Source organism: Amblyraja radiata, chromosome 21 (genome assembly GCF_010909765.2).
Source record: "Amblyraja radiata isolate CabotCenter1 chromosome 21, sAmbRad1.1.pri, whole genome shotgun sequence".
NCBI classification, from domain to species: Eukaryota; Metazoa; Chordata; class Chondrichthyes; order Rajiformes; family Rajidae; genus Amblyraja; species Amblyraja radiata.
This window is the reverse complement of record NC_045976.1, coordinates 26,175,785-26,200,744: the sequence shown is the minus strand read 5'-3', so window position 1 is coordinate 26,200,744 and position 24,960 is coordinate 26,175,785. Positions and strand designations below refer to the sequence as shown.

The 24,960-nt window shown below is 39.7% G+C and overlaps 1 protein-coding gene across 9 annotated transcripts in view; it reads right to left on the bottom strand.

The window, feature by feature from the left end:
- cacna2d1 (calcium voltage-gated channel auxiliary subunit alpha2delta 1) overlaps positions 1-24,960 on the bottom strand; it is a 515,041-nt gene that overhangs the window by 84,861 nt on the left and 405,220 nt on the right. For 4 of the 9 annotated variants that reach the window (XM_033039801.1, XM_033039804.1, XM_033039805.1 and 1 more), the window contains 5 exons: positions 12,766-12,822; positions 9,343-9,414; positions 7,829-7,890; positions 5,001-5,077; positions 305-365 (listed from right to left, as the gene is read on the bottom strand). In XM_033039801.1, coding sequence (XP_032895692.1) covers positions 305-365; positions 5,001-5,077; positions 7,829-7,890; positions 9,343-9,414; positions 12,766-12,822 — 329 coding nt within the window. Of the gene's footprint in view, positions 1-304; positions 366-5,000; positions 5,078-7,828; positions 7,891-9,342; positions 9,415-12,765; positions 12,838-18,889; positions 18,947-24,960 lie in introns of all 9 variants that reach the window. The other 5 variants (XM_033039802.1, XM_033039803.1, XM_033039808.1 and 2 more) reach the window with 2 other exon arrangements.

Below are 24,960 nucleotides of genomic sequence, written 5' to 3'. Positions count from 1 at the left end.
TTGAAAATCCTCTTTGCAAATGAAGGATGGATGTCTTTTCTTTTGGATGGAAAGCTGTTGAATTTAGGCCTGTCAAGACAAATGAAATGCAGGTCGAAGAACGACGTTCTTCATCAAGAGTTACACCTCAGCATTTTTGAAACCCTGTCCAAAACTCAGAAATCTCTTGAAGTTGGAACTGGACACCTTCAAATTCAGTTAGTCCAGCGCTATGAGCTCTCAAGTCACAGCAAATCAAGCCCCTCTATCCCCAAACAGTCATGCTTAACATGCTCTCTCACAACAAAGCATTAAACTGAGCTACCTTGGTGCGAGATATACATATCCTGCAGTTTCGAAGCTATCGGGCATTATTGACTGTAATTCTGAAAAGAAATAATTGTTAAGATGCTCATTATTGCTTCCAATCGTAGTCTTTGCGTAGCCAGATCTTGACATTGAACAGTCGGAAGAGAATTTCTCTTATCAAAAACTGCAAAAATAATTATTCACCATCCAAATAAATTGCATAATGCAACATTATAAAAAAATGCACAGACATCAAGCAAGAATTATATAAAAGTAGTAAACTAAAGCTATTAATGTAATGATAATGAGACACCAAGAGCTAATAGATAAAGGACAGACACGATAAACACAGGAAAATATCCAACAGGGGTAGGAGCTCCAGTGCATTACAGTATACTCTAAAAGACAATACAATGAGGAAATTGACTAACAAAAAGATACTTGCCCTTGCTTTTGGCTGTCAGAATCCATCAGAAAGAGAAAGCAGGGAACAGGAAAAAGGGTCAAGTAGAAGGGATTATATAACAATATTTTATCCAATGAGTATTTGAATAAAAATATTGTGCTATACTGGGAGACTTAATGCACAGTAGAAGTCTGAAAAAGACACACTCGCTTGCAGACTGAAAACTATATGTGATCACCATTAATGTTACCTTCGAGAAACTGCATCATTTTAAGGTTTGTTTACAGAGCATCAAACTGTACTTCAGCACAAAGATAATACGAGTCTGGTGGTATCTAAAGTCCTAAGACTGGACAGTATCATGCACAGTGTTAAATACAACAACATTGCAGCCCTGTGAAAGGGGAAGGGACTTTAGCTTTCAATAAAATTTGCTTCTTCAATCACATGTGGAAATGGCGGTTTGCAAAATGGATGCAGTGAGATGAGCCGCAGACATGTGGTGCCTGTTCTCTCTTTGTCGACTCATTACAAATCTTCCCAATATTAGTTTTGGGCGTGAGGCTGTTTTTATGGTCAACAATCTTCCTGTTGATCTTGAAGATTAAATCAAACAAAATCTAAACTCAGTTCTTTTAAAGTGCACAAGCAAGGATTGGGGTCAACTCTACAAAGACTAAAAACCCAGAGAAATCGAATGCTCCAGAGGAGATTTTGAATTCATCCTATATTTCTGATTTTATACATGGTCTGCAAATAGCATTTTCAATTCTTGAAGTTGATGCTTCCCTGTATGCGCTTGTGATATTTACATTTGTACTGAATAGTCTTAACATCGCAAGACCATTTCCAATAATAAGGTCATCTTCTGAATGAATCCCAGAGCAGTAAAATATAACACAGGACAATGTGCACCATATCAGGGGCGGAAAACCCGGGGGGGCCAGAGGGGACACGTCCCCCCCATGTTTTGAGAGGTGGGCGACATCCCCGCCAGGTTAACCTGCCTGGGCTTGCGGGAAATATGGCCAGCGCGGAGAAGCAGCGCTGGTATCCCGTCAGTCCAAACGGGGCTGTTGGTTATCCCGGTGAGACAGGCACAGCTGAGCTGCATTTAGCGCTGGATTGAGGCTCCTTTATAATCTTTGCTCCGAAGCCTCGCGCGCATGTGTGCGAGTGTGCGCATGCGCGCGCGGCAGCCAAACAATTGTGTCCCCCGTCCCCTCCATGTTTTGATAGTGAGTTCCGCTCTTGCACCATATACACAGGAATGTTCATCTTACACACCATGCAATAATTTTCTGATGTCCTGCCCCATAATTTATAAGATCTCTGTTGTTTCTCTAGAATTGTGTAAATATAAAAACATCTGAATGAGCTCCTTTTAACAGAGTTCAGTTCATTATAATAGGCATTTGAATCTTCTGAGCCAACGTGGTTAAAGGGAGTTTCCAACACCCAATGCTACAGTTGAAGGTCCAGCCCTCACATTATCAATAATCGTCCTATTTCTTTAATTATTATTTAGTCTTCTGCATTGATGACAGTGAGAGAATTCTATTGCTACGTACTGATCAAACAAATCTCCACATAACGGAGAAATGCCAATGTATCTTAGATGAGGAAACTCCCAAGAGTACAGGGACTGTGCTAACGAGACAATTTGGGCAGGCATTGACTCTATTCCATGGAGTGCAAGTGCTGATCTTATAGCTGTGTATAAAATCATGAGGGGAATAGATAGGGTAAATGGTGAGTCCAGGGAAAGGAAATCAAAAAGTAAGAGGACATAGGTTTAAAGTGAGAGGGGAAAGATTTAATAGTAACTCAGAGGATGGTGGTATTTTGAACAAGCTGCCAGAGGAGGTGGTTGAGCAAGGTACTATAACAGCATTTTAAAGACACTGGACAGATACATGGATAGGAAATATTTAGAGCAAACACTGCCACAGGGACTCGTTTAGATGGACATCTTGGTCGGCATGGACGAGTTGGGCCAAAGGGCTTGTTTCTGTTCTGTATGACTATGGAATTTCAAGATATCTGCCTGGTAGAGCATCACTAAAGCAGTGTTGCAAAGTCACTGGTCGGGTGCAAATTCCCAATAATCTTATGTAATTGTAAATCACTTTCCTTTCAACCTTTGGTATTTATTTCTGATCAGCAACAGTTTAGGATGAATTGATTGGGTTGTGCATGCCCGGTTTTTGCTTGTGCATGTCCAGTTTGAAAGAGAGCTGGGGAAACATTTTACAAGGAAGGCTGTTGAAACAATAAACTAGCACAAACTCTGAAAATTAACAATTGTGAAGATCTGTGATTAGTATTGGATTAATTATTTCAACGATTATGGATGGTTAGGACATCAAGTGAAATATTTTAGCCAAATATTTCAGAGATTTTTGATTGCCTGATTAACATTTAGTGCTATAAATGCCAGGGTATCTGTTAAGTCAAGAACATATAAAAGGAACCTTGGAACATGTTTAATTGGCACAGATTTCTCCAAGGGTTGGACAATTCGTGCAGGTGTAAGACTATACCATCATGCTGCTGAAAGGCTGGAGACATCACACCTGCAAGAGGGGATTTGGTATTTTATTTTGCAACTCATCTTAAAATGTTTAAAGTACAAAATAAAACAACAAGAAAAACTAGCACAAGGATGTGGGTGAGTGAGACTTGTATCACCTCTGTGACCATCTCCCCTGTTGAATTCATTCAAGGTGAAGTCAAATTAACTCTAGAAACCAAGTCACGTCTTGGGGAATATCGTTCTTCAAAATGCAACTGTTTGGATCTTGCAGTCAGTGGCAAATAAGAGGTGCTTGCTCTTTCATTTGCAGCCAGATTCTGTCGGGGCCTTTGAATTGGCAGCAACGATAGTCACAGCAGCATAGTGCCCTCTGTTGGGTTGCAGAGGGGAGAGAACAGGCCAACTGGGTATCTCCTTCATCAATCAGACCCAGAACTGAATACAAACATGGCAGAGATTAGCAAGGAAGTAAGTGTGTGTGTCAATGTAAAAATAGGCACAAAATATGAACAAAAGAGAGAGAAAGATAACATTAAGTTAAATGAGACAGAAACAAGTTTAAATTTTTAAGATCCATGATGATTAAAATCTGAAGAAATTAATTTCAGTGCCAAAAAATTGTGCTCATCAGTAATTAAAATTGATCATGGCCTAACTTTCTCTTCTGTAATTGAGCTAACAGACTGTGAAGGACTTAATTGACTTCATTGCGCATAGATGGAATATTTCTGAGATGCAATTGGGTTATAGATCTGGTCGTAAAAGCAATAACTCTCTGTGGGAATGCTGAAGATGGGATAACTTCAGAAACACACATGGTCGCTAACACCAATAATAACAAGCTGATGGGTATAAATTATCTTTGAAGAGATGTGACACTGTTTGGTTGAATCAAATGGATGTTTTGCTTTGATCAGATACTGATTGAGGAAAAGATGTCATCTCTGATCAGTCAAAAAATAATCCATAAATCATTGAAGATTGGTCAAGAAAATGCACATCCACAATCTTGGAACTGAATGATGGAGGTTTCGTGTGGATGCATCATTCGGGTGTCTCATGCACAAAGGCTGCAATAACCACTGTATGGGTTGTCATTTTAAAAGTCCTGGAAGTCTGTGTTAGGATGGCTTCCTTGCACACGGCAGAAAGGGAAATTTGGTTTTGACTGATTATCCGGTTGTGCAGCAAACGATTAACTTCCTCAACAAAGTTGAGCACTGACTTCGTGGATTAGGAGAAATCCAGAAAGTGACTTTCTAATTGACACCTTAACAGCAGTGGCCATCAGGAGCCTGGCCACCCTTTTGATTCAAAACTTGGGCAAATAATTAAGAATTTTATGGCTGTATTTCTTTTCATTTAACAATAGTAGGCCATTTTAACGATCGTGCAAGATATTTATTAATCAACTGCTATAAACAGACCTTTCAATGGATGCATAGAACTAGAAGGTACAGCAGTACAATGATTCTAAAATTACATGGCAAGGGAAATTGTGCATATTCAGTAAGGGAACTTTGATAGAAAAAAGCACTCTTGCAAGTTCATCCATGCAGCCGTTTACATCCTTGCATGTCTGTTTCTCCAATATTTTAGAATCATTGCTTCACACTATGGAATACATCTATCTGACAATCTACTTATTAATCCTTCAGAAACTTTCAAAGTATATTTTATTATTGAGATATTTTATTATTTTGCAGTATCGATACTTTGCCCTCTCCTGCATGCATTTTCCAAGTCAGTGAGCACCTTTCCAATACTTACGTTGAGCCTGGATGATAGCCTCGTTTAATTTGGCTTTGATGTAGTGAGAACCATAAGGTGGTAGCACCAAAGCCAAACTAGAGAAAACAGACAGATATTTTCATATAACTAATGGATTCCTGGAAGTGATGAGTTAGCACATAAATAACAGCATGGACAAAAGATGGCATTGTTACCACATGAAACACACTGCCATTAATGCTCCCACGTCCGTCCATTTGCATGGGTGGCAGCAAACCTATGATTTGATATGTTAATTTTTCCAGGCAGTGTTTAAACAACCAAATTGGTTGAATCTATTTCCCCTGAACTGAAAACAAAATAACACAGATGCTGTAAATCTAAAAATATAATATGCTATAAGTATGCAGCAAGTTAGGCAGCATCTGGGGAGAGAGAAAGAGTTAGCAGTTCAGGATCAACCTGAACACAAGCTCCATTTCACTCTTCTCAGACGTTACAGGGTACTGAGCACTTCAGATGTTCTGAAATACTCCCAACAAAATCACAATTCTCCATTCCATCCTCTGTTCCGATGCATAGAAGGTTGGCAGACCAGTACGGGCATCAAGCAGAACATGTTTTCATTTGCATGCCAGATAAATCTACTTAAATATCAATGAACGCCTTTCACATGAACATATCTACTTCAGATTCACATCTCCAACCGCCAACCCCACTCTTCCAAAGATGCTGAGTCCTTGCTGGGTTAAGTTTCATTATTGTAAATTTAGGTGATGTTACTCTATATAGTTTAAGTACATCAACTTTATGTCGCTTTGCTGAACTTTATCCAATGTACCCCTTATGAGAGTTCCAGGCTGATTCATAGATGAGTGCCCATGAGCGGAAATTCTGCCCGAGTCTTCCTGCCTCCCATATTAAACGAGAGCCTGAGGACTCAATTCTTTGGCTATTGGGTAGAGTGATGTATGGAGATCTTTGGAAATCAAACATGTTTTGAACTAAAAGTATCACAGAGTAAGGTTTTAATTACCATTAAAATCTATTTAAGGGTGATGCAGTGTAGCAGCGGTAGAGTTGCTGCCTTACAGATCCAGAGATCAGGCTTCAATCCTGACTGCAGGTGTTGTCTCTGTGACTGCATGGAATTTCTCTGAGTGCTCTGGTTTCCTCCCACATTACAAAGACGTGCAGGTGTGTAGGTTAATTGTTAGTGTGTAGGTAGAACTAGTGTACGGGTGGTCGCTGGTTGGCGCTGACTAGGCGATCCGAAGGGATGTTTCCATGCTACATCTCTAAAGTAAAGTAATCTAAACATATTCCAAAAACAACTCTAGAGGAATTATGTTAATTCCAAACTCTATAAGGTTAGACACAAAATGCTGAAGTAACTCAGTGGAACAGGCAGCATGTCTGGATAGAAGGAATGGGTGACGTTTCCAGTCGAGACACTTCTTCAGACCGATATCAGGGGAGAGGGAGATACATAGATAAGCGCAAGGTGTGAAAATAGGACAAAGGGAATGGAGATCAAGGAAAATGTAGAATCCTTGTTAGCTGGGAGTTAGCTGCATTTTTTCCTTAATCTCTGTTCAAAGTAAAGAGAGGGAAAGCAAGAGTTACTTGAAGTTAGAGAAGTCAATGTTCATATCGCTGGCGTAAACTGCCCAAGCGAAATATGAGGTGCTGTTCCTCCACTTTGATAATGGAGGCTCAGGACAGAAAGGTCAATGTGGGAATGGGAGGGGGAAGTTAAAGTGTTGAACAACCGGGAGTTCAGGTAGGTTTAGGCGGACTGAGCGGAGGAGTTCAGCGAAACGATCGCCGAGTCTGCGCTTCGGTTAGAAGTGACAGTAGAAATAATCAATATGGCAACATAATAGGAATGGCAAAAAAAAAAAAACTTTCCTTGGGAGATAAAATTATTTTTCCTTTTTAAAAAACCACCGAACCTCAACCTGGGTGCTTCCTTTCAATGAGAAATGTGTGAGGGTTAAGTTATGCCATGCTGTGACCCAGCATAATTCCTCTAAGTTAAGCTATTCCATCACAGTAGTTATCCTTGGTACTAAACTGGTCATCAGACATGAAGCAGAGGGTCCCAGGACAGATTTTCCAACCTTCTGGAAGAGCTAACATGTAGAAATTGTCTCCAGAAAGCATAGCTTCAGTGTCAGTCTCAAGCGGTTCAGAGTTAAGCATGAGAAAGGTACTGAATAAAGCACTCTCTGCATTGATACACAATGTACTTTACCGTTATCCCAGAAAGGTATTCAGTACCACCCCACCAACCAACCCCATCCCAACATCAATGCAGAGGTGAGGCATATTTTGTTCCCTCACAAACTTAACTGGACTCCACCGAACGGCAGATTCAGATTCCATTTAGTTTATTGTCATAAATACCATGACACGAAGAAATCCCTTGCTCACATGAAGCTCGCTGAGTAAGCAATACTCCTATATCTGCACTTCCTACATGGCTTCACCCGACATGAGAACAAACTTGCCTTGTGGCAATACTGAAAAGATCCTAGGTAACATTCATCATGGCCTCAGGAGGATTAGTGGATTGTGCTAGGATTTCCTAAACTGGTGGCATGAAGACAAATAGTTTCAGGTGACTTACTGCTGCACACTCAGCATGCAGGTCACTTACCCAAATCCCTCACTGCAAAGTTTTTACATTGCGTATGCATCATGTAAAGACAAACAGAAAGGCTAACCTGCTAGAAATGCACGTGAAACCAGCTCCGGACAATTGCATAATAGTCCTTAAAACCAACTGCGTTTCCCCCCAAGAAATAATGAGTTAAACAAAACTTAAATAGCATTTCTTCAAAAAAATTATTGAAGACTCTTACCTATAATCTGTACTATTCACTAGAGTCCAAGTGTATGTTCGAGTCCCTTTGTCAATATATCGCTGAAATGACAAGAAAAGTTTATTAATAATTAATATAACTTTATTTTCAGTATCCGTGCCCTCATTATAATTCATACATTGTGACCTGCAACTGAACATTGCATTTATATTATCTCCTTCACCTCCTCGAAACATCACCAAAATGCTTAACAGCCGATGAGGTCTTTTGAAGAGTGATCATTGGTGTTGGAATGGTGTAGCCTATTAAAGGCCCCATTAAGAGCTTTGTGAATAATTGTCAGTATGCTAGTGCCATTGATTTTGAGAGAAATCTTGACCAATGATGCCAGGAGGGCTGACAACACGTCTTCTCTCCAGGGATAATTGAGAGAACTGGTTTATGACTGGTTAGAGAGCTATTGCTCCTGAAGGAAAAAGGCCAATAATTGGATAATTGTCACTGGAACTAACATATATTACTTTAGTTTACTTTAGAGATACAGCATGGAAACAGGCCCTTCGGCCCACTGAGTCCATGCCAGCCAACAATCATCCATACCCTACATACAAGGGGAAATTTACAGAAATCAATTAATCTACAAACCTGCACTTTCTTGGAATGCAAACCAAGGGAGCAAATATAACATTTGAATTGTTTTTATTATTATAATGCTGATATTTTCAGCATCATTTAACAGGATGGATTGGTTCTGCAAACTGACTGTAGATTTCCATGAGTCTCAGTGACGAGATTATTTAAGAATAATGCCTTGGTAGTATTTTGCAGATTGTTTTGTGCTTGGGCTGTAGAGATGGCAAGGGAACTCTAGGTCAGGTACATGGAATATTAGTTCATAGTGTTCCCTTCAAAGGGATTGTCAGTTTTGGAGAGCACTGGGGAAAAAATTATTAGAATGATCAGAATATAGTTTGTATATTTGATGCATGGTAATACATATGATGCCTCCCTCTAGCCTTCTCACTGTAATGCAGGTTAAGCAGAGAGCTACTGAAGGCTTGGGAGTGCTGGAAGAAACAGAATCCTGGGAATATCAATTCCTCAGAAGGGAAGAAAAAAACATATGTGCACCGCAAACTGTAGGGAGGCAAAATAATGAACAGTGTTTTATCATTAGCAAGGATTTGGAAACCATGTCCTAGCTTAAAGTCCATTCCACAGCAACCGTTAACCATTTAATGTCCTGGATGCTTGTGGCAAAGGCCATATCTTCAATATTATTTTGGGGTGGGAGATTGCAACCTTCACGTGGTCCACCCTGTTTCAACTAATGCAATCAACCTGGCGTGTACAATCAAATAAGATCAAATAGAACAAGTTGTCCCACAACTTTAGGCAGTGCACGCCATACGCAAGAAAAATATTATTTTTTGTTCACTTCTGAAACGTCATAAACAAGGAATGCTTTTTCCTTCCTTGAAACAATTCTTGCATGCTTTACCAAACTAAATCAACAGAGACTGATTAAACATCCAATTAGCTGTAGGCTGTACCTCATCGTAAGATTTGATGAGTGTGTCGAGGGCCCTCTCACCATTTTGTCCCTCTATCATGCTATGTCGTATCTAGAAGGCAAAAAAATAATTTACAGCCCTTCAATATTGTGCAAATCTCCAAACTACTTTGCATTACAACTATTTGTAAACCCCAATAAAGCTTTTCCCAAGGCGAGCTTGCTTCTAAATCTATGATGCAAGGGATCGAGAGTACAACAGCAGTGAGCGGCAGTGTTATGGGAAGGAACAATGTACTACCATGAAGCACTCACGCAGCAATGAATTTGTAAGCTTATTGTCACATATAACAGATATTAAAGAGCATTATAATAGATAAATAGAAGGAATGGGAAAAGAACATCTATGAATTATAAACTTTTGTTGTAAATATTTGTTGCATTTATTTCTTGTTTCATTTTACATTTAATTCATTTACAGGTTAATGCATTTAACTAGATTCTTTCGAGCTGTTTAGTTTAGTTTAGTTTATTGATTGACACGTGTACTGAAGTACAGTGAAAAGGTTTTTGTTGAAGAAGGAACTGCAGATGCTGGTTTACACCAATGATAGACACTAAATACTGGAATAACTTAGCAGGTCAGGCAACATCTCTCAAGAAAAGGGATGGGTGATGTTTCAGGTTGAGACCCTTCTTCAGACTTTTTTGTTGTGTGCTATCCAGTCAGTGGAAGGACTATACATGATTACAATCAAGCTGTCCACAGTGTACAGATACATGATAAAGGGTATAACGTTTAGTGCAAGGTAAATTCCAGTAAAGTCCGATCAAAGACAATTCGAAGGCCTCTGATGAGGTAGATTGGAGGCCAGGACCGCTCTCTAGTTGTGAGAGGACCGTTCAGTTGCCTGATAATGGTATTTGGGCTGTTTGTAGGCATCGCCTCACTTTCTGCCACGTATGACCCAGTGCTTGTGGACCAGTCAGCTTCCTGGGACACTGATGGTGACAAGGTCTGAAAGACAGTATGAGCTACTGTAATAAAACCCCAGTGTGGCTGTGGGACTAGCGCAGGGCTTCCTGAATATTATATCAAATGTTGTGGATTTAATCCTCAGCATTTTACTTACCACAAATATCTTAAATACGAGCTATATCTATCTTGATACTGCACGGAAACCAGGCCTTCTGCACACTGAGCCCACGTCGACCACTGATCACCTGTTCATACTAGTTCTCTGTTATCCCATTTTCTCATCCACTCTTTACAAAGTAGGGGTAATTTAAAGAGGCCAATTCATCTATAAATCCCCATTTCTTTGGGATGTGGGAAGAAACTGGAGCACCAAAAGAAAACCCACACGGGCACAGGGAGAAGATGCAAACCCTTCACAGGCAGGCCCTACTGCCCAACTTCCCCATGCCGAATCTAATGCCATATGCCATGCCAATGACCGAATCTAAAAAATCGAATCATAGTCACACAGCACAGAAACACACTCATCAGCCCAACTTGGCTCTGCTGACCAAGCTACCCCATCTACACTTGTACCACCTGCCTGCATTTGGCCCACATCCTTCTAACCCATTCCTGTTCATATACCCGTTCAAATGCCTTTTAAATGTTGTAATAGTACCAGCCTCGCCACCCTCCCCTGACAGCTCATTCCATATACCCTCCACCCTCTCTGTGAAAAAAGTTGCCTCTCAGATTCCTATTAAATCTTTCCTCTTTCAACTTATATCCTCTGGCTCTTGATTCACCTACTCTGGGTTAAATACTTTGTGCATCTACTCTATCTATTCCCTTCAAGATCCTATGCACATTGTATTAGTTTGCATAGCAATAACTAAGCTTAACAGTGATGAGATTATTTGAAAAATATGGATAATTGCAGAGTATGTTCATGGAAAGAGTAATGTATTGCGGCTAAATGAAACAATCTGGGTTCACTCTTGGAGTTCCAAAGTTCCATTTGTGGTATTTGACCAGCATGAACAGGAACAACATCTCATATCCCTCTCTCTCCATCCCTCGCCCACCCAAGTCTCACCTTCTCCCTTCTCGTTTTAACCCGATCAATAGCTAACAATAATGGCCTTTCCTTTATCATGGTTATTTTTTTGCATCTCAACCAGAAACATCGCCCATTTCTTCCCTCCAGCGATGCTGCCTGTCCCGCTGAATTACTCCAGCTTTTTGTGTCTATCTTCATTTTAAACCAGCATCTGGAGATGTCCTCATTCTTTAAGAAATGGGGATTCCCCTCTTCCATTATAGATGAGGCTCTCACTTGGGTCTCCTAGATATCCCGCAGCTCCGCTCTTGATCCTCTTCCCCCCCCCATTTGTAACAAGGACAGAGAGTCCTCCTTGTCCTCACCTTCCACCCCATTAGCCGTCGCATACAGCATATATTCCTCCAACATTTTCGCCACCTCCAACGAGATCCCACTACTGGCCACATCTTCCCATCTCCATCCCCTTCTGCTTTCCGCAGAGACCGTTCCCTCCGCAACTCCCAGTTCAACTCGTCCCTTCTCAACCAAACCTCCCCAGGTAATTTCCCCTGCAACCGCAGAAGATGCAACACCTGTCCCTTTACCTCCCCCATCCAAGGACCCCGACAGTCTTTCCAGGTGAGGCAGAGGTTCACTTGCATCTCCTCAAACCTCATCTACTGTATCCACTGTTCCAGGTGTTAACTCCTGTACATCGGCGAGACCAAGTACAGGCTCGTCGATCATTTCGCTGAACACCTCTGCTCAGTCTGCCTTAATCTACCTGATCTCCCAGTTTCTCAGCACTTTAACTCCCTGTCCCATTCCCAATCTGACCTTTCTGTCCTGGGCCGCCTTTATTGTCAGAGTGAGGCCCAGCACAAATTGGAGGAACAGCACCTCATATTTCATTGGGTTCCCCTTGCTTACCCTCTCTCTCCATCCCCTCCCCAATTCTCCCACCAGTCACTGTCTCCGACTTCATTCTATGTCTGTCCCGCCCACTCCCCTGACATCAGTCTGAAGAAGGTTCTTGACACGAAACGTCACCCTTTCCTTCTCTCCAGAGATGCTGCCTGTCCTGCTGAGTTACTCCTGCATTTTGTGTGTATCTGCAGTTTCTTCCTACACATTTGACCATCGCTATAGTTCACAAACGGGTCCTGGACGGACGGTCAGTCCTGAGGTCCACAACTCTTCATTGCTAAACGTATGCCAGCCAAAGTCTGTTCACGATTACACAGACAAGTTGTTACATTCAATGTGAAAGCTGCAGAGATTCTTCAAGTAAACACATGACCTGCACCACACAAAAGGCCAGAACAAAAAAAAACAGGAGATTTGCATATAAATCTGTTCACATGATATTTATTGTGTTTAAACTGAGTCCGGGCTTCACAGGGTTAAAGGGCTTAGACATGTCACTCTCAGTAGCCAGTGGCCATTCAAGATCATCTTACCTCAACCTTAATTTCATTCTCCAGTTCAGCATCTAGAAAATCCAAAGTGACGGGCTCCTGAGATTTGGGATTCTAAACCGAAAGAAATAATCATCAAGCAATAAGTGGAAAATATAAGTTGACATAAAGTTCAACATTTGATCCCAAACCAGTAAAGCACGGATATATTTTTCTTTCCTTTCTAAATAAGGATGTTAAATAAAAGGTTAGTAGCCGATAAAACAAACATTTGTTTAGGAAATCATTTCCCCTATTCACCTTGACTGGAGATTATTATGATATACATGTGCATAATATAATTTTTCTTATGAGATAACAGTTTAGTCTACCAACCCGATTACGGCTGCTGTTTGAACTATGCCCCATGTTAACACCCACAGGCATTACACGCTTCTGACTAATTGTGCTGAAATTTAACCTTTACGTTAGAAAAAGTATAATTAATTATACCAGCAATGCTTATATTTTCTATTTAATGAATTCAGTAATAATACCCTAAAAATAAGGACAATGCGTTCTCAGAATCAGAAGAAAGCAATTTTGTTTAAGGCAGCTCAAATTAAATAATGCAGTTTGTTGTTTCGGTCTGGTGGCAATTACAAAAGATCTTGGCTTTGTAAGGTTATGTCTCACTTTTTGTCCAATTTATAAGCAATACATCAACACTTTTTATTGGTTTGTTTTACTTAATTTATGACCCATTGAGAGCAAAGCTCTGTAAAATTAATCTCCACTAACTATCAGCAACCGTGGAGTCAGGTAATCCATTTTAACTGTCCCTTTGGGATCACAGGGAACATTTACGAGACTGGTGGTATTTCACTTGCTAATGCCAAATGTACATCCGACTAGTGCACCACTTTCAGCAATTTGATGCGGAATTTACTCTGAGAATTATTTCACACAGGAGGGCCATAGAATTACAAGGCATAGCCAATCGTAAATGAATCCTAATCACAATCACCATTGAACAGGGGGTTCAACTTTATTTTGCTAAACACTAGAGCTTTGGTTGAAGAATTGGAGAACAATTTTCAATTGCAATTTTACAATTTAATTGTAAGCCGCATTCTGAGCAACAGACAGAATTGTTTTTCTAACATACTTAACCATCGCTCCTCCTTAATGCAGCTCTTTGGATTGGGCTGAAGGTGTTCAAGTGAGAATGTGGGTTGAAATAAATGAGAGCCCAATGATGTAGGAAGGAATTGCAGATGCTGGTTTAGATCAAGGCTAGTTACTAAATGCTTGAATAATTCAGGCAGCATCTCTGGAAAGAAGCAATGGCTGATGTTTCAGGTCTGAAGAAGGGCCCCGATCCGAAACGTCACCTCAGGAGATGCTGCCTGTCCCGCTGAGTTACTCCAGCATTTTGTGTCTATTTTCGAGGGTCCAATGATGATCTGCGCACCATCAGCAGAGAGATCTCATCCTTCTAATTCCATACCACACCATTCACATTTAGTGAAAAAGTAAACCACCATTTCTAGCTGAGGAATGGAACTCAAGATCACATCAAATTGCTCTGCTTTCATCTAACTGCATATGCATCAACAATATCAATTAACAGGAGGCACAAGGAACTGCAGATGTTGGAATCTTGAGCAAAAAACAAACTCAGCGGTCAGGGAGCATTAGTGGAGGGAGTAGACAGGTGACGTTTAGGGTCGGGACCCTGCCTCAGATCCTCCTTAAGTCTGAAGAAGTGTCTCAACCCTTAACATCATCTGTCAATTTCCCTCCACAGATCCTGCCTGGCCCTCTGAGGGCCTCCAGCACTTTGATTGTTTACATCTGTTAATTGTTCTTCCCACAGCATCAGTGAAACTCGTGTTCAATATAGGGAGTCAAAGTGGATTGGTGGTCTTTGCAGTGTTTATCTATGAATCAACGAGCCCCTTCCTGCATCTGCCTAATGCAGCAATGTTCCCTTCAGTTCTTGCAGGGAAGGCTGCAACTGCACAGAGTAGATGCTCCTGACATAACAATAGAGATGTGGGCTGTGTTGCATTTCACAATAGTTTGCCTTCATTAAATAATGAATGAGACAGCATTAAATGACAACAGTTCCGTGCACAGAAGACCCCAGGACATTACCATCCATGCAGCATGCATCAAGATACGATCCGGCAAGCAGGTCACAACACATTCCGATAAATGTGTGGTCATGGGAAAAAAAAAATTAAAGTCAGAAGCAATTATACAAAGGCAGCTTAGACAGCAACAAAATAACACTGATGAATTACAGAGGAAGACACTGGGCCACTTTATAATGACTCTTGGCCAAACATAAACCAAAAGCCGATGTGGGCTGGATAAGTCTGATCAAATTAAGTCTGGAAGTTTGTGTCAATAAGTCTGATCAAATTATTTTATTATACTTTGTTAAGCACCAATGTAAATAATGGGCTGAATCTTCCCGGTTATAGACAGCACTTCCAAAACATCTTCCCAGACCTGGATGAACACATTGCAAGTCTTAGATGCCTCAGCCTCTCTCACTCCACTGTGCAACTGGACTCCATGTCACAGAGAAATTGCCTCTCTGATCCCAAACCTATTACATATGGCGTTAGTTTGGCCTTTCATTTTAATGGTGGTTTTTGGACAATAAAATGTGGTAGATAATTATATTTATATTACGTAGCTCTTATTTTGTTTTATGTATTTCAAATTATTTTCCATTAAATGTTTTAAGGTGATTTAATGAACATTAAAAAAAATGTTTTCAATTTCCTCTGAATATCTGAATAGCAAAGCTATCTATTAAACAGTCTGAAGAGAGCACTCGGCCCAAAACATTACCTATTGAGAGGTGCTGCCTGACCCACTGAGTTACTCCAGCATTTTGTGTCTATCTTCAGTTTAAACCAGCATCTGCAGTTCCTTCCTGCACAGCAAAGCTTTGTCCTCAGCTTCAGCTTCCTCCTCACCTGAGCAAAGGTGTATGCAAGTGGGAGATGACTGTAGCCTGGGGTGTTAGGTGAGGGATAACAGTGGGTATACTCCGGTGTGCATTTATATCAGACAAAGCATGGAGAAAGTTGGGTTAAGTTGAGAGAGAAACCTAATAACATGCAGTTCCAATTCACATCCCATTTGCAGCTATCCACTGCTGTTCACTGCACTGCATTGATACCGTGTGAAACATAATATGGCCAATTTGGCAGAAACAAGCAGTTTAGAGCAAAACTGCAGATCAGTGCTACTGCATAATAATAACATCCTGTCAGCCACTTCAATGTGGCTTAGGATAGGACGGGATGTCTGCTTTAATGTACGATTCATAAAAAAGAAAGGGTAATGTGGTTCTGTATCTTTGGAAGTGGATAAATCACCAGGTACGGATGAACAGTACCCGAGGGTACTAAAAAAAATCAATTACAAAAGCTTGATCACCATTTTTCTTTCCAATGATCCTTAGCCAGAGAATTGCTGGCAAAAGATTAAAAGAATCTTATGTTGTATAAAGAGAGGAAGTAAGAAACTGAGTAATTATTAGTGGAATCAATACTGAGGGATAGCAGAAAAATGTTCATTTAAAAAGACCCAGATTTGTTTTAAAATAAAGGCATGGACGTATTGTTCGCACATGTTCGGATATAAAACAATCAAGAGAAAATGACTTCACCCCTGGTCATCCTTAAGCTGGTTCTATATTAGTCCACTGCTTATTTTTCTTATTCCACCCCACAGTATAACTACATAGTATGTCACGTCTGGTGAAGATTTGATAGATCCTCTGCAATCTTTAGAACAATGCATTTGAGAAGTCCATCTTTCAGGGGGTTTCAACTGGATTACATGTTGAAATATTTAGTGAGATTTTTGGCAATTGAGGCACAGGTTTTGGTACAGGCAGACAACATTTCAGGTCAGTCTGGACACTCCACGAGACCCGAAACGTCATCTGTCCATTTCCCTCCACACATGCTGCCTCACCCGCTGATTTCTTCCAGCAGTTTGTTTTTGCTCAAGATTCCAGCATCTGCGGCCTCTTGTGTCTTCATAAGTTTTCATGCCTAAAATTTAGTCTCGGGAAGAGGAGCCTCCAACCTTTCCATGGCAACTGGAGTGGGGAAAGAATAGTGAAAACTAGATTTGGAAATACATAGAGGTTAAAATTTGCATTTGGCTACTGGCTTTGACATGAAGTGAGTGTTGGATAAAAGTTGTATTCACTTTTACACATTCAACTCCAAATGGACTGAATATCACGAGATGTTTGCAGCCACTTGCAATCATCTATTGGTAAATGAATTTAATGCCCATTACAGTTTATTTTTTAGTTAATATGAAATTCCTAAATGAGTGAGTTCCGTGGCAGGAGCCTCCAGTGCATTATCAGAAATGTATTGCAGATTCCTCAGCATCTTCCACTGTACTTCAGTTAATCAATGATAACTTATCAAAAAGGTAACAACAGGCAGCAAGCTTATATTGCCATCTTGCACAACACACCCATGCAAGTACTTCAAAGGAACACCTACAGAAAGCCAACACAAACAGCACATCAAAAACAAACTAAATCAATAGAAGATATATCACATTAAATGGAAGGATTCAAAGCATTTCAGGTGATAGCATTTAAGTTCCACATGCCCTTGCTCTTTTGCATCAACTTGCACCAAATTTCATGCAAATGCTTTGGACTGCAAATGAGTATGACATCGTGATGAATATCTGACAAAGAAATATTGGCACAAGCCTTAATACTAACTTTTCATAGCTACATTTCTTAAATTTCAAGGATAGTAGCATGGTAAATGAGTTTGGAAATATGGTCTGGAAATGCAGATTACAAAATCGTTAATTTTGTTCTCCATACAGAAGAAATGTTCCCATTCCATTACTAATTACATTATTTTTAAATGGACAAGCCATATATGTGTGTGTGTGTGTGTGTGAACAGGTAGTAATTTATTCAATAATATTCAGAATGAAAACAAGGTTATTTTGCAGACGGTTATCAAGGATGAGTGAATTGCTTCAATTCCACTTTCATGGGTACAAATCTGGTTTAAATTTCACCTTTGTTCACAAAACAATCTGTAAGAATTTACCATTATTGCCGAACTAATTTTATCATATGCTACTAATTCAATAGTTTACACCCTTGGGGCAGTCTCTCTGGCATATGGTTATGAGACAGCACAGCGTAACATGGTTCTGGTTCACAGTTTCCACTCCAGGAGCACCTTATTACAATTAGACCATTAGAGATTTTAGGAAATGCAGAACAGGTACTTGTCCACAGGCAGAACAAGTGCAATGTCCACAGATTGTTTATTCAGTGGAACAGGACTTAAGACACCACGGGTGCTCTTTCGAGCATTATCCTTGGGAAGAGTTCACTGATCAGAAGTAGGTAAAGTGGGAAATTAAATAATTCAACATAGGTGATTAAAAATCAGCAATGACGTTAGATGTTGATACATCGTCCAAATGAATCTCTCAAACGGAGAAGAAAAATTTACAATTTAGATATACATGGAGGAAAAAGTGTAGAAATACTTGTTATACATTGAGAACAATTCAAAAGGTAAGGCATCATTCACGTTTTAAAGCAACAGTTAACTCTTTCGTTGCCAAATATACTTGTTTTAACAGTTAGTTGCTGCAGCTTTCCATCTGTTCGAGCGGCATTTACCAGGAAAACGTCATGCTATGGAAAATGACAATGATGGGCTGTCCAAACAAGCCTGCAGCAGAAAAATAACTGTCCATCATTTTATCATCACACAGGGATGTGTGCCCTGGTCATCAGACAAATGCAAGGAATGCATGCAGTGTCCACGGTAAACCATTGACAGCACCGGTCATAGGCAAAACCAACCACTTTTCTATATCTGCAAACCATCCATTGTAATCTTTAATATTAACTTTATTTTTAAGCTCGTACTGTGTCCAAACAGAGCAGCTAAGAGAGCCACTATCTCATATGTTAGCTCTAAACTAATAAAATAGATTAGTTATCATTGAGGCATTTAGAAAGTCATGCTCATATATTGTTTCGGTAGCCAGTATCACTGTTAGGCCCTTGCACAGCAGCCTGCCAAACCTCTTTTCCTAAAGCTTCAATCCTGGCAGCTTTGCAGCACCACTGTTATTGTCACCACGTTACCTGTGCCTTCGGATGTCTCTCTCTTAAATTAACCTTTGGGGTCTCGACACCAATTGACTGAGGTAATAAGAAAGCAATATTGCTGCGTTATTATAACACCAATCAACATGAAATGTATTTCAATGGCTAAAATGCAGTCTAGTTGTCAGTATGGGATGTCTGAGTAAGTCCACATTGATCCTTTGAAATCATCCTCGTTACTGCAAGTATTAATTTTTGTTTTAGTTTAGAGATTCAGCGCGGAAACAGGCCCTTCGGCCCACTGACTCCACACCAACCAGCGATCCCTGCACATTAACACTATCCTACTCACACTAGGGACAATTTACATTTTTACCAAGCCAATTAACCTATGTCTTTGGAGTGTGGGAGATCTCAGAGAAAACCCACGCAGGTCATGGGGAGAACATACAAAACGGAGTAATTATTAGTGGAATCAATACTGAGGGATAGCAGAAACATTTTCATTTAAAAAGACCCAGATTTGTTTTAAAATAAAGGCATGGACGTGTTGTTCGCACAGGATCACAACTGGGTTTCCGGCGTGATAAGGCAGCAACTCTACCACTGCGCCGCACTTTGTAAAGAGAGTTTGTGAAATTCAGTCACTGCTGCACTGGAGAATAATTAATTTACATTTAAATATATTTTGCTTTGTATTATAGATATACCTTCATTCTATTCTCATGGAGAATTGGGTTTAAATGTAACACAAACCCAAGATTAAATATCTCTGGGTTGCAAATCAAGTGATTAAATCCTAAAGCTAACAAGACTAGAATGACAAGAATGGGCAAGGAGTGAATGGCCTCCCTATTCCTGCCTTTATTTTTTGTACAAAAAGATTCTCGCAAGATGCCTGACCTGAGACTGTTTTGAACTATTTTTTCAAAGTTGCGAATGACTCCCAATGGCTGAGTTGTAGGCGTCAGTAGTGTGAAAATGATGATAACAGTTCAATACTGCCTCTGAGAGGGTAATTCAGTTGTACAGGCAGAGTAAAACGGCCAATAAATTAAATATCTTGTATGAAATCAGTGGGAACTCTTCCTAGTTCAATGAGACTTTAATCAGTGCACATCTCATTACCAACCGTCCAGCCACTAGCTCCTGATTCTTCCCCAAGGACCACTGCCTGAAATTTGCTGAAAGCAATGTTTGCTCCTTCTGCAGACAGAAAAAAAATAACAACTTGCCTAAATCGTGAGGCCCAGGAGCCAATTTTGAACTGAGCTTGGGTCTACTCACTGAGGCAAGTACTGCACCGATATCAGAATCAGGTCCCAGTTTACCAGCCTTGAATGATAATCGTCCTCGATGAAAGGATCTCTCTACCTTTGCCATTTTGTGGCAACACACTTTACAGGTGATCAAAAAAAGTTTCACTTGCCAAGAGGTTACTGGATCCTGCCATTGATTAAGGTTTGTTAGCATGCTGAGGTATAAAATGTCCTATCAAACTTCTGATTGTGCTCCAAAGTCGATCATTATTGCATGTTTTTAAGAAAAGACTGCCCCAAAAGATGGAAGAATGTTGGGCATTCTGCAATGAAATTCTACCACTTCGCTACTAAAAAGTTGAAGGTATTGATTGTTAACAAAGAAAGAGACATATATTTTCAGTGGCATTATTACAATTAGTAGGGTTGTATCAGATAAATGAGCGGGGGGAAAAAAAAGAAAAATCAACATTCCAGAGTAATTGAAATGTTGAAAGTGTTTGCTTGTAGTTCTGGACTACAAACCATCATTTGCATCAAACAGAATGCTAGCCATCTACTCACTTTAAAATTACCCGAACATTCAGTATGCTTATTTTCTAATTCCAATGATGAACATTAACATTGTCTGCAACTTAAGAATTGAACATTTTCAAGCAAAGTTGTCCGATCAAGTTTAAATTGAGATGAAGATTGCCATTTGAAAAATAAACACACAGTTTATGATGTAATTGAATTGTTGAAATGTCAGGTTACTTCTATTTCTATCTCCGGATCACACATCTTTGCCCTGACTGTTCAGAACTAAATGGCAAATAGAGTTGGCCCCATGTTTCCATTCATTTGGCAGTGAGGAGGGAGACATCTTCTCTCCCCCCCCCCCCTTATTCAATTGATCATCCGTTTAAATAATCTCTTAAAAATGAAGATCAGACGAAAAAAATGTTTACAACTGTGTTTCTGGGCAAAATTAGTAACTTTAGCTGCTTCTTTAGAAGTGGTTGTGATAATTGCTGTAGAATTGTTTGGGTTAATTGATTTTATCTTTGTACTGCATTTAATTCACATTGTTATTTATGCAGGAGCTTTTTTCTTTGTATATTGACGAGAAAAGGAAATGGAGTACAGTGGTTTAATGACCCCAAAAGTTTGGCAAGGATAGATTGAAATTGTAATTTAGTCTCATTAACCATTTAGTATTGAACACTCGATTTATCAACACTTCTACATAACACATCTGCACGCTCACACAAAACATACGATGTTGATTTACAAACACACGAGTCAGGAAAATTAATACCACTTATCAAGGTTGGAATGTTTAAACAGCAGAATATTGCACAGAGAAAAGAAATGTTGGTTTAATTCATCTCCAACATTTATTGTTGATTTCTGCCTCCGGCTTAATCGGTGCTCAAAAACTTGTTGGCTTAATGCCTGAAATAATGGAAACAGAACCTGGGGGAGTGGTGGTGGAGCTCACCCCACTCAATATAGTTTGATCGTGTGATTGTAGAGGTCATGGATTAAACAAACAATGTATAAACTCTATAGAAATCTAAAATAGACTTTGACAGCTGTATCGGAACTACTGACTAATCATAGGGATTGAAATTTGCCTTGAAAACACAGCAACTCATTTTTGTAAAATGAAAGTTAGAAGATTTTATGAATCAGGCATTAATGAAGTCTGCATAATTAATTCATAACAAATAGTTTGTTTCGTGAATGTCACCTTTTTTTGGTGTATCAGTGGGTTCATATTTCATTAATATGCCTTGCCATGGTCAGGCACTGACACTCATGATCTGGAGGTCTAAGAACATACTGATGTTTTGTCCTCCCCTTCAATTCATCTGCTGCTCAATCTGGATTGCTGATTCTTTTTAGCTGTTTAAATTTCCATTGTAAAAGCCAATGAGCACATTTTAAACACTTTTAATGGTTGCAAGAACCAGAACTCCCAGTGAATGTATTTATTTATTATTTTTATAACAATAGACAATAGACAAAAGGTGCAGCAGCAGGCCATTCGGCCCTTCGAGCCAGCACCGCCATTCAGTGTGATCATGGCTGATCATCCCCGTTTAACATAAAGGATACATGAATTACTGCCGTTGCCTGAAGCTTGCATTATTCAAACCAATTCAGCTTATCCTTAAATAAAAGGTATTGCAACCATCAACAATCAGACCATGCCCTATACCATACCCCAGTGCAGTGCACTGAGCTCCAAACTTGAACACAATTCTAAAAGTATAAATATATTCAAAGAATGAGAGGTCTTGGCAGAATGTCACAGGTTTTGTTTATACTGACAGAAACAGTTTAGATTAAATGTTGAATATGTAATTGGACCCAGTTTGAACTGCTCATTAACTCCCTATAATTCAGACCTAATTTGAAAATGATGAAAATATAATTGGTTCACATTTTACATTCGGAATAATGTGCCGTCATGACACCGTGGAACTGACAGCAAGTTCGGGGGACTGTGTGTATGTGGAGTTCAACACAGAAATCCCAAAGCTGCTGTCAGCAATGAAGTGTTTCTCTGTAGACTAGCTCTTCTTCAACAGTCCCCATTGCAATCAGTGTCCCGGTATTTAGCAATGGTCACTGTCAATTAGCCTGAAAAAGTTATGTTTTCTTGCATGAGCTGGGGTTTTTACTGATATACTGCTTGGCAATTTTGTCTTGCTCCCAAGAAATTAATTTCATGTCTATGCAGATTAGCATTCCATCAAATTTATTTCACAGATTATAATTATATAATATTAATGAATGAGAGTTGTACCTTAATCTAACGTGCAAGTTCATTTTTTTATTTTGCACACTCAAAGTGCTCAAAGTGTGAGCCAAATATTGTGCTTTTTCCTTCCTGCTGTGCTGCCCGTGCAAAATCTTCAACATATTTAATCACACGGTCGGCTTCATGGCATCATAATTACAGTTGGGGGAAAGAGAAATTGGTGCCGTAGCAATCACGAGATCTGTGATCTTAGCAGCGGGTGCAGTCACTTTGCCACTGCTTGCAAAATTAATGCCTATTTAAATTAAACTCTTCAGGAGCACATGAACAAATACCAGGCAAATTCCGACTACGTGTATGACAAACGTGAAATAATAATAATAATAACATATTTTATAAATGCATAAATATAAAATAATATCATATAATTATAGCAATTTAATATTTGCCAAATGAAATTTGAAACTAAAATATTCAAAATATTTAAATGTTTAATGACCACACAAGTGTACTAAGAGAGATTTCTGCTGAAAAATCACTGGTGAGCAATTATTAAAAAAAATGTTTCATGCTGTCAAATGTTTTGCAAACAGATCATAAGTGATGGTGGTTCATACACAGGACACATTGAAATAATTTGTGCTGAGTTTGCTTATCAATAGATTTACCATAAAATATATATTCCAGTGGAATGTCATTTTACAGCGGCTGAAGGATTGTGATTTCAAGATGTTGTGTAAACCTCTGATATGGAAATGTGAAAACAGGGTGTGAAAAAATAGGACAGGAGGATATTTGATTAAAAAGCTTGCCCTCATATCTGCAGCAATTTGACAAAGAAGATTAAAAAATGAGCACTGTCTAGGATTTAAGCTTGAACATTTCAGTTTGCCTACTGTATTAAATGCATGACAAATCCATATGAAGCTGGAGGAAAGTGTTGGATGAATTGGCAACATTTCAGATAAATGTAGCTGTAGAAACAGCCTTGACAGTTTAATTTTCGTTGAGATTGAAAGAGGTGCTGTTGCTCTGGTAACAATTAACACGGGGACTTCGAAACTGAAAGGGTGGTGATGTCTGAGGAACGGAATGATGAGAAACAATTCCACACTTTAGACGCCACACAAGTGGTGTTATAAATTGCAACGATGAAAGATTTATTAACTTCCTAAGGTGAGCAAAACAAAATCAGACAAGCAGGTGAAATTACAGTTGACTGCATAAGCCAGGAAAATGACTATCTAATAAGCCACTCAATAAGATTCAGAATTTATGGGCAGAATTCTCCAGTGCACACAGCTGATGTTTGTTCAGCGTTTTTTAGCCGTGCTTCCCAATATTAATTTTTCACCGATGAGTTTGGAGCAAGGTGGCATAGAAGGGATAAGTCCTTCCCCCCCCCCCCCCCCCACCCCCCCTCTCTTATGGCATCACAATTGTTAAGGCCTTGAGAATATTGTCCATCACTAAAGTTCAGAGATTAAAGACCATGGGCATTAAGGTTAGGCGGGGATTCTGGTTTGTGGGTGACTGTATTGTTCCTCAACAAGGCAGTGCAAAATACAAAATGTCATATTTTTCCTATGTCACTGGTTTATTTGTGCACACTTGCTCAAGGCACAAGTGTTTTAATGAAATGGTGATCCTGACCGGATGCACAATAATCAATGATGGGCTCATGAGGAGATATGCCCTCGCTGACAGCTGTGCGGAAAACTCATGACTGCCTGCCTCACCAGCAACAATTAATACTCCTTTGACAAAGAAGAGATCGGCGGCAGTTCTTCAAGCTCTAAGGTTAGTTAATGCATGCCCTTTCAAGGTGGGAGCAATGTTCAAAGGTTGGGTATCAATTCTGTGATTAATGATACCTGGTAAAGCATGGAGAGAATACTGGACCTTTACAGCTCGAGGCATACACTACCAATAAGTACATGTTGACATCTGTGCAGAGAAACAAGCTAACTCCATCCTCAGCAAGGGAATTGAAGCACCCGAGGCATCTGAGGCCTGAAAAACCTTGTGCATTTTATTGACACTCTTGGTAACTATAAACTTTGTGTAGAGAAGAGGCATTGTATCTGTTGAACCAACTG